This window comes from Zingiber officinale, chromosome 6A (genome assembly GCF_018446385.1).
Source record: "Zingiber officinale cultivar Zhangliang chromosome 6A, Zo_v1.1, whole genome shotgun sequence".
Classification (NCBI taxonomy): Eukaryota; Viridiplantae; Streptophyta; class Magnoliopsida; order Zingiberales; family Zingiberaceae; genus Zingiber; species Zingiber officinale.
This window is the reverse complement of record NC_055997.1, coordinates 8287624-8298650: the sequence shown is the minus strand read 5'-3', so window position 1 is coordinate 8298650 and position 11027 is coordinate 8287624. Positions and strand designations below refer to the sequence as shown.

The following is an 11027-nucleotide window of genomic DNA, read 5'->3' as shown; positions in this document are numbered from 1 at the left end:
TAAATCCCTTCCGTCCATTATTGACGGAACGGCCAATATGGTCTCCTTGCAGTGTCAGATACGTCGACCAACATCATCCAACGTGGCGTAGACCAGGAACCAGCAAAATGTTGACGCGTGTCGATCCTGCAAGACCCCAGGTGCCGACCACGTCTGTGAACCGTCAGATCGGTAAACCTGGCTCCAGATCGCTAAATTGCACGCAGTATCTCAGGCGGTATCGTTGAACTTGAACCCTTTTTTTTTTTTTGCCTCCCGGATGCCAGTGTAGCACCCATATCCGCTCGACCTTTGCTGTGCTCGGCTCGGGGCAGCAAGTGAACGGCAAACCCTAGGAAGGCCTCTTTGCTTCGCCTTTTTCCGTGGAGATCGAGTGAGGCAGCGTGGCGGCGAAGCGATTACCGATGCTTCCTTAGGTTTCTCAGCTCACGTTTCGATTTGTTGCCGATCACTTATTCCAGTTTGGCTTTGGCGTTTCGTGTTCTTTCGTTTCTTTGGGTTTGGAATCTGTTTCCGGATTACTTCGTGGAGCTGATTAAGAGGAAGAGGGGGGATGTGAAGAGATGGAGGGAAACTTCGGAGGTGGTTACGATGGTGTAGGAGAGAACAGAGGACTAAGCGATGACCAGCCTTCGAATCCTTTTGCAGGAGCGCGTCGGCAATGCTTCACTGGGACACCGCGCAAGGCTGTACGTGTTCGCCACGAACCTGTCGTAAGATTTCAGCAGCATTCTTTCCTTCTTTTTCTTTGCTTGTGCGCTTCTATCTTTGGTTTTATGTTTCCAATATTGAAACCACGTAAGCTCTTAACTTTCTTGAAGTTTACTAAAATTGGTGTCCGTTGATAGCGTTAGGGTTTTCACTTTGTCATAGAATTTTCTCGTCTTTATCCATCGGCAAAAATCTAATTCTTTGCTATTTATCTTTTGGGTTGGATAACTGGCATCAATTTGCTATGAAAACCTTGCTGGATGCCTATCCAAACTTAGGCTACTTTCTTTAATTATAGGAATTAGATCTGCCTAAAGTTAGTATTCTGTTATTCTGTTTCTAAGTTTTTTAGAAGCATTTTGGATTTTTCCCCCCTCTTTCTAGCATTCTCTAAGTTTGAGGTGGTTCACTATTTTATTTGGTCTGTCTACAAATTACAATAGATGTGTGATTTTCCTTTTCTGTCCAACCATTATTTGTTCTGTAATTTTATGTGGATTCCTTTATCTTACTACATTAATGGCACGAGTGTGTTGACAAAAAAAATATACTTTAGCATTCATTATGATGCGCATTCATGAAATGGTGTTAAAGGCTCTTGATGGAGGCAGGCTTCTGACTTCAACTTGTAGTGTTTAAGATCTAACTTATTGATGAGATAATAAACTGGCTGTTTTTGCATGTTCAGTTTGATATCCTCCTTGATTATTTGCTTGAGTTGCTAGAATCATAATTAGCATGGCCTTTGTGATATGATATTTTGGGCCATTTTTAAGATCCTTGGAAACCAAATTTGTCATGCAAAGGTGAAACTATTAATCTAATTTCACATTTTAAGTTAGGGCGTGTTTGTATTAGGTTTAAAGAGCTTTGAGGATAGACAGTTTTTTCCCTAGAATTTTGGCCCTTGCATGTAAGCTGCTTTGGTACAAATAGAGTGTAGCATTACAGGTCATATGGGATGTATCTATTGCGTAGCTGTTAACTCTTGGCACATTAATAAAAGATAATCATGTACAATTAAAGATCTAATTTAATGAGTTGCATTATTAGATACATGCTGATATGTGATAATAAATTATATTGATCATGTTTTCATATGCTACTAATCAACTGCTGACTTAGGCAGGAAGTGCATGTATGCCATAGTTAGGCAAATTCTAACTATCTCCAACTGAAGTTCATGAAAATATCTTAACCAGTCAATAACAAGACCAAATTTCTACTCTTAGTGATCCTGAGAGTTCTATTCTTCTGATTACTTTAATTTGCGGGCGCATTTGATGCATATCCACTTATTGTTTATATTCTTTTAGTTATCAAATTTTAATGGTTGCCATTATGTTTTTTTAGGTGCATGTAGCTGTAAACCTCTTTACAAATGCCTTTTTTGTTTTATTGTTTCTCATTATAAATGTTGTTTTTCAATCAAAATATTAATTTAAAGATAGAAGGTACTTTGTGTTGGAAATTATAAATTTATAATATAGTATCTATCAATATTAGCTTTAACTCACTGCCATTTATCAATGATGGTTAACATCTTTGATGTCTGCTTCCATTATCCACGATCATTTTCTTAGCATAAATAGAATATGCCTCTAGACAATGATTTATATATCATTTTTTCTTGGACAATTTTTTCCAAAGCACATAGTAATTTCTCCAGAGCTCTTTGTTTGCTTCGATATTATTCTGTTTGTTTACATTTTAGAGAACTAATTGAGAAATCTATTGTACCTTGGGAAAAATATGGTTGCTATGCAGCCTATGTTGTACCCTAATGACTAGTGATATGGCATCAGAAGTTTCCATATTTATGTTCTAGCCAAAGTAAATCAGAGTTTGTGACTTGTAACAACTTGAAGAATTAAGTATATGACTTCTTTTGGTAGATTATTTCATGCAAATTATCATTGTATTATCAAACCTTGAATATTCTGAGGAGCCAAAACTTGTGTTTTCACCTCATCCATCGTAGTTTTGATCCTGAACATTAACTACTCCACTAGCTTTGTTAAGCCTGTTCAATAAATTCAATTTATGTTACAAGATCAACATTGGAATGATTAGCAACTGGATTTCATGAAGTGTCAATTCCAGCAATATTTTCAGTAATGTCGAAGCAGTAACAATGAGAATGCTCCCTGTGTGGCCTCATTCCATGTAACAGTCATGGTGTTTAAGAGACAAGGGCTTGAGGGTCGTTTATCTTCCCTCTGAAGGATGATTGAAGCAGAGATATAGGGTTTTTCCTGTTAACTAGCTGTCCATTCCTTCTCCTAAAGTCATCTTAAACTATCTTATTAGGATTCTATCAGAAGTTGGTCTCCTTATGCTTGTGAACCTGTACTACAGAAACATTTATGACAATATCTAGAGAATCCATGCTGCAAGGTGCAAGAGTAGGCAATTGTTTCCATCGGGATGGTGTGGGCCAAAGCAACTTCTAGTTGGTGTTAACTAACACTAGATCTTCATTTGATTTTTTCACTCTTTGGAAAATACTTATTTTGCCTGCTGAATGTAAAAGAACAAGATACTCACAATTACATTTTGATCATTGAAAAATAAAGTTCCGTTTTCTTTCCCTGCATAACGTTTGGTTATTGTACCAAAATAGAGTGAGTTAACACTTCAAGGATAAACATTCTATTTCTGAATTGAATTTTAAAAGGACAAGTTTTAAGTCTTAACACCTTGATCTACGGATTTTATTTTTCAATGTATGAGTTTTAAGTCTTAGCACCTTGATCTACGTTTCAATGCCAATGTGGGATTCACATACTATTTCTCTAAGCTAAATTATGAACTTTTCAACTCATGTAATAGCAATTCCTTTTGACTATCAGTGTTCTTAAGTAAGGAAATAACCGTTGGTGTTGCAAAGTTGCAAACATAATCTCATGTTGAAAATGCATGGGAAAGATCATGAGTTTATAAAAGAAAGATATCTCCATTGATAGGAGGCGTTTTTGGTAGAGTTCAAAAACAAAACCATGTGGGTATAGGCCAAAAGTGGATAATATCATACTATTGTGGAGATATCTTAATTCTTTTGGTCCTAACAATAACATCGTTCCTTTCAAATAACATTGACTTGCTTTTATTGTTTATGACATTGACATGTTAGTTTCAAATGTATCCACGTTTTCCTTACATAACATGTAATGTGGCATCTTGTATATACTGTTTCTAGATGGTGAAATGTTACTGGAAAAAGGATCTGGTGTTAACTTGGGATTTTATTTGATATAGAGCATTCATCTCTATCAATAAAAATAAAATATATGAAAAAGTTAGAGGAAAGTGAGCTGATTGTGTATTAGGCCAAAACACTTTTCTGGTGTTCTTTAATGAGCCAAATTCTAATGGAAAAGTTGTTTATACCTTAATTGGTTTATGATTTTGTATTTTAAATTCATATTCTTTTATTAGTGAAAAGTTGATTGTTAGTTATGCCATGCATGGAGTTGTTTTGCTTCTGTTCGTGGTTATAGCTTGCTGGAAGAGCAATCATCAGGAATTTTAAGGTTATAAATTAGTGCAAATAATGATGCTACAATGCTGCACAAAATTTGATTTGATGGGAGAGCTTACAGAACAATCATGTTGTTTTTTGTTGAAATGATCATTACTTTGATATTATATAGACTACTTTAAATTCAATTTTTAAATAATGAAAGCTGTGTTGCAGGCAAAGACAAAATTACTGGACATGACTGTTGAGATTGAGAAAGGCAATAGGGTTTGTGAAATTGATTTCCTCCCAATTGTACGGTCTGGGGCTTGGGCTGATATTGGGTTCCGAAAAACAATGGAAGATGCCTATATTTGCTGTGACAATTTTATGCAAGTTTATGGAACTAAGACTTTTGGAGAACCAAGTGCCTTTTATGGGGTATGCCACTTGCATGTTAAGCATTCTAATTGAGGAACTTTCTACACAATTCTGATCTTTGGAAAGAAAAATGTTTTCTTTTCAGTATTGGCTACAACACACTGCTAACTGGGACAGCATTATTTTGATTTTGCCTCAGTTCTCTCTTTTCCCCCCTTTTTACCAGCCTGCATTTTCTTCTTTTGGTAATTTTGGTTGAGTATCTAATCTTAATAGGTGTTTGATGGGCATGGTGGAAAGCATGCTGCAGATTTTGCGCGCAGCAATTTGCCTAGATTTCTGTTAGACGATGAGGATTTTCCAGGAGAGATTCAGAGAGCAGTTGCTTCTGCATTCTTACAGACAGATATTGCGTTTGCAGAGGCCTGCTCTGTCAACTCCTCGCTTGCTTCTGGTACGACTGCACTGGCTGCGTTAGTTGTTGGAAGGTTAGGTTTTGTTTTTATTTTATTTCTTTGGAAAAGAGGCCTCTCCTAACGTCTTCCTTTCTGCTGTTACTTGATCTTGACATCATTAGTGGGAAATGAAACTAAGTTTGTCGAGTCAGAAAAGGTCTGTTTTGTTATAATTCTGAAAATGAGTTTTATTACCTTATGAGTACTTAGTTCCTCCAATAGGTCTTCCTTATCTGAGAAAAGATTTCAAATTTTCAATTCCCTCATAGTGATTATTGTACCATCTGACTTTTTTTTTTCAATTCCCTCATAGTGATTATTGTACCATCTGACTTTTTTTTTTCAATTCCCTCATAGTGATTATTGTACCATCTGACTTTTTTTTTGTGGTGTGGTCGTTAAGATGATAGATGTTTACTAATTTCTTAAACATTTGGGTTATATTATCTTTTGCTACGGTTTTCTGTCTTTTGCACTTGATATACTTATCAGGAGTTAGTCCAATCATGCGATGATGTTCGTTTTCAAATATATTCTCTCATGTTGATTTTCTTCTTTAACATGGAGGTAGCTGTCAATCTGCAAATGTATGGGATACCTCCATGAAATACATATCTTCTTCATTCTTCTCAAATATATACTTATCAGGAGCTGGATCAAGCATAAGGACCATGAAATATTTCTTAGCTGAATTATACACACAAGATCTGTCATGGTGGAATAAGCTTAAGTATATACATATTCAGTAAAGATAAGTTGCTTTATTTCTTCATTTTATCTCTCAGCTGGCAGTAAGCCAAAAACTCATTGTATCTTCGTGTGTTCCTTGTACAGTTCCCCTCTCAAAGGGTAACCACCTGCACTGTTTTTTTTCTTCTAAACATAAAAATGCATCTGCAATTTACAAGTGCTTGCTATGTTTTTGAGGTTCTTGAATAATCTAGTGTGATTGTTTAGTTCGAATGCCCATATGGATGAATATATGCAGTCATTTCTTTTGCTGATACAGAAGCCTTATCATTTACAAGTATAATGCATACATGCTTGTTATGTTTCGGGGGTATTTTCTTGAATTAACTAGTGTGATTGTCGAGTTCAAATGATGTATTAGTTGATGCAGTCATTTCTTATGCCGATGCAGAAGCCTCTTGTCCAAACATTTGTCTCTTTCATGTCTATATTATTTATGCGCTTGGACATGATTCTCATTGACTCAGGCTGCTTTGAATCAGGCTGCACTTTTGGGCTTGCCTGTTATTCCTCTAAGGATGTTTGCATCTATGTGGTACAGTTCGTTGGTGGTTGCAAATGCTGGAGATTGCCGTGCTGTCCTTTGTCGCCGTGGAAAGGCAATTGAGCTGTCACATGATCACAAGCCAGATTGCAGTAGCGAAAGGAAAAGAATTGAATCCTTGGGTGGGCATGTCTATGATGGTTATCTCAATGGGCAGCTTAATGTGGCCCGTGCTATAGGGGATTGGCACATGGATGGAATGAAAGATCCAGATGGCGTGGGCCCTCTTATTGCAGATCCAGAAGTGACAAGAATGCGATTAACAGAGGACGACGAATTTCTGATATTGGGTTGTGATGGAATTTGGGATGTCTTCCTCAGCCAGAATGCAGTGGACTTTGCTCGACGGAAGCTCCAAGAACACAATGATCCACCCACCTGTTGCAAGGAGCTCGTTGACGAAGCCCTGAAGAGGAAGAGCTGTGACAATCTATCTGTGGTCTTAGTGTGCTTCCAAACTAAGCCACCCCCGATCCTAACTGCTCGAAGGCCTCTAGTCCACAGTATTATATCAGCAAAGGGCCGCAAGGAGCTGCAAAGTTTTCTGGATTGAGTAGGAAGCATTTCGTCCTGTTGCTCTTTTTCCATTTCAATTCTTAGGCGGAGTTTAGCTTAGCTGCTTGGTTTTTAGCTCAATTCCCCTGCCCCCTTGAGATTTGGTTCCAATTGTACCATATGCGGCGGCTGATCCCATCTACAATGAGTTAAATGTTCTCTCAATTGTTGGCATAAGAATCAGACCAACCTTCATTTATTTACTTTGCTAGACTTGTCTCATAGATTGCTGCTGCTGCATTGCAGCACATTAAAACACATAAAGGCGAGTGATTTAGTAATGGCCTGACCGAATCAGCTGGTTTTGCTTGTTTATTTCGAATCTATTAGTTTGGCATGTATGCTCAATCATGTCTCATTTAAACCAGCCGTTTATCTGGCTGTTGTTTTTTTAGTGATCTTTTCGTTTCATTATTTTTTTGTCATTTTTTCACATGATTACGCTGAAAAATATTTACGCATAATAAAATCAAGGACATTAAAATAAAATGCTGCCTAAAAGGATTTCCGATGGATGATGAGCTAACATCTCTCTCCATGCAGCAAAGAATAGTTTAGGAATAGTTTAGGTGTATTTTATGCTTGGTTTTGATAGGATAGTAAGCTTCTGCTAGACCTATTTGCTATCTGATTTACTCAGGTGGAAGGGGAAGGACGTAGATTCTCCCCGGGATTGGATGCATGATGAGGCCATGATAGTCGCCTGAATTGCCCAGAACATTCAAAGTTTACCTAGACATTCAAACAGACAAATAGGGATGTAAACGAGCTGAACCGAGTCAAACAGTATTAAACTTGAGTTCGGCGTATTTATGTTATATTCAGGTTTGAGCTCGGCTCGAGCTCGAAACGGATTTTTATCACAAGGCTCAAGCTTAACTCGTTTTAGAATTATCAAGTTCATGAATAGTTCGAGCTCGGCTCATTATTAGTTCGATTATCATAGTTGATCCTGTCCGAACGCTGAATCAACGGACGCTGGGCACGTGGCGCTCTCCGAGTTGTTGACGTAGATTCTTGACCGGTCGTACGGACCTCCGGCGAACCTGCAAAGAAGTCGGGTCGGGAAGGGGTTCCCGGCGACAACCCTCCGACGCTCAAGTCAGGCAAGTGGACAACAAAGAAGTGGCTCCGAATCTCCTAGAATGCGTACCTCCGGCGAAGTATAAGGCTCCTTATATATAGCTGTGAAGGAGCTCACACACATACCGAGGCGAATACGTGTCCTCAGTCCATACCTCGGTATGTACTTGTCAGACAAGCTTACCTGACACCATACTGCTACAGTCAGAGCACGTCTCTGATGTGACAAGGGAACTCTCTGTCATAAGATCCTGCGTATGGTCCAATCGTCGAACATACCCGCTGTCAGAAAATGTTCCCTTGTCCTTTTGTCTCCTCACTCCATGCCGAGTGTCCGACCGGTCGCAGTCCCCTTGCATCCGGCCGGTCATATGTGTTGGTCCACTTGGGAGATTCCTGGTAGTGTACTCTGTGGAGACTGTTCGCAGTATTACTATTTTATGCCTTCGGCCGAGCGGGCCACCCGCTCGGCCATAGGACCCTGTTCAACATGAGCGTCGGAACCCTGACTTCTCGTCGGGTGCCTTTGACTCCGATGAGACCCCGTTTGGCCGACCGGTCTCCCCTTCTCCGATCGGCCATTCAACCCTTTGACTTCCATGTGGCGTTGACTTCCCCAGAGGGGGTCCCTGCTCTTACCGCCGGATCAATAGTTAATGAGCTTAATTCGTTAAACGAGCTCGGGTTCATTTTTGAACTTGTTTAGAGCTAATATTTTTTGCTTACTTTATAGTTCATTTTGCAGAGACTCATTAATCGAGTTTGAAAATTCATTTGAATAAATATTCAACGAACTTAACAATTAAAATAATATAAACTCAACACATATTCACGAGCCAAACTCGTTTTAAGTTGAGCTCGAGCCCTTTAAACAAGCCGAGCTTGAACTTGAGCTCACGCGCCTTTAAACAAATATATTCATGAACTCATGAGCTGAATATCCGTAAGCTCGAGCTCAACTCAAAAAGATAAATGAATGAACTCAAATAAACTTTTTACTAAATTAAACTCCGAATGACAAACGAATTATTTGGTTTATTTATATCCCTATGTAGAGGGATCCTACGAGTTCTAGATGACTGGAGACAGGGCTTTATATATTATTTTGTCTTTGCATGGTACCCAATGAGACCACCAAAATATGCAAAATTCTCAAAACTGTCTATGTTTTGTTATTATCCAATGTTTGCTTAAACAAACAAAACAGACAAGGCATATAGAATTGATAGAGTAGTATTATTAAAATGATATTTGCGTTAACCAATATAATTATGAGCAATGATCCCAACAATGATCAAAGTATAATAAAATAATGATCTTATCTGAAAATTATGTCATATAGAGAGACCGTGATGAGGGTAAAAAATGCTGATGGATAGAGGATTGGGAGCTAGAACTCAAGGATGTGCTGTAGACTTTGGATCTTAGTGAGAGGTAGGGAAAGACAGTCGAAAGTGGTACTCACGGGCCTGCACACACCATAGAAAGACACATGGGAGCATTAAGATGAGAACCAGTCCTTGGTGCAAGTATTCTGACGCTCAAGTTAGAACAAGGATAGAGCGAAAACTACAGGAAGAGGATGAATAGTAGAATCATAATAGATGTGTGTGTACGCGTGTACTTGGCCAGTGAAGAGGACCTCTTTATATACTAACTCTCATAACCTCCGCAATAATGAGGCGTCAGAGAATGACTAGTATCAAAATATGTTGGGAGATGGAGGATATATTGGAGGATGTACGACGAACTTCCGTTGGGTGGAGAAAGGTTCCGTGGTATGCATATTGTAAAGTATTAGAATATTCCCTTACGAATAACCGTTATTCTTTGATAGGTGGTTGCGATTCCTTGACAATATTATCTCTTGGCGATAGCCTGACTGGTGCTGGAGCCAACCGGGTGTATGCTGAGATCCACTCCCCTGAGAAGTAAGGGGCTGAGTCCTGGAGATTTGACCAATGTTGGGGCCGACGGAGAATAGACTGGCGTTATGCCCATGAGATATAGGGGTTGAGCCCTGCTGACTAACGCGGGGGCCGACAAGGAGTAGGCTGGGAGCTATGCCCATGAAAAATGAGGGATTGAGTCTTAGGGGTCCGACCAGTGCGGGGGCCGACCGGGAATAGACTGGGAGTCATGCCTATGAGAAGTGAGAAGCTGAGTCCTAGGATCAGACCGGCTCGGGAGTTGACCGGAGTAGACTAGAAGCTGTATCCATAAGAAGTGGGGCTAAGCCTTGGGGTCCGATTGGCGTAGGGGTTGACTGGGAGTAGACTGAGAGTTATGCCTATGAAAAATGAGGGGTTTAGCCCTGGGGTCCAACCGAGGCGAGGACCGATCGGAAGGAGATTGGGAGTCATACCCATGACATATGGGGTGTTGAGTCCTCGAGGATCCGACCGACACTTGGGTCTGACTAGTTGTGAACCAAGAGCGGTAACATTAAGGCGCAGGGAGTTGACTCCCAGAAGATCCGATCGACTTTGGGGATCAATCTACTATGAACTAAGAGTAGTGACCACGAGGTATTGGGAACTGAGTCCCAGAAGATCCAACCGGCTCTAGGGACTGATCAGTTGTGAACTAAGAGCAATGACCCTAAGGTGGGGGAGCCAAGTCCCGGAAAAAATGATCCGTTCGGACGTGCACTTCCCGACGACCCTGATGGTTACCTCATCTTGACTTTTAATCGCCATATTACTTTGACTATTTCCCCACACTATCCCTAGGACTATCCACTATACATCATATTATAAACTTCACCTTCAAATCTAGTTGAAGGAGTCATAAATCCGATTAACTAGATCAAGTCTATCATAATATCGAATCACTCCTGACTGACCCACTTATATGTACGAGGAAGTCGACTAAAAACACTTTAGAGAATTTCGATGGAGGTCATTGGGCTACTTGCAACTGACTGGAAATTTATCCACGAGGGATTTGATTTGAGACTTTCTCTGCCAATCGGATCTTGTGCATTTTGGTTGGAATTTGCTTGGCTTTTACCAATCGGCTCTTTGACCACTTGGATTTTTGCTATGTTTAACTTCTGCCAATTTGATTTTTTTATGGGAAACGGAAT

The 11027-nt window shown here is 39.6% G+C and overlaps 1 protein-coding gene across 1 annotated transcript; it reads left to right on the top strand.

Moving 5' to 3' along the window:
- Positions 1–251: 251 nt before the first annotated feature.
- LOC121995729 (probable protein phosphatase 2C 57) lies at positions 252–7137 on the top strand. The gene is made up of 4 exons (XM_042549491.1): positions 252–713; positions 4409–4612; positions 4829–5040; positions 6299–7137. The coding sequence occupies exons 1-4, from the start codon at positions 564–566 to the stop codon at positions 6852–6854; spliced, it is 1122 nt and encodes a 373-aa protein (XP_042405425.1). The 5' UTR covers positions 252–563; the 3' UTR covers positions 6855–7137.
- Positions 7138–11027: the final 3890 nt, after the last annotated feature.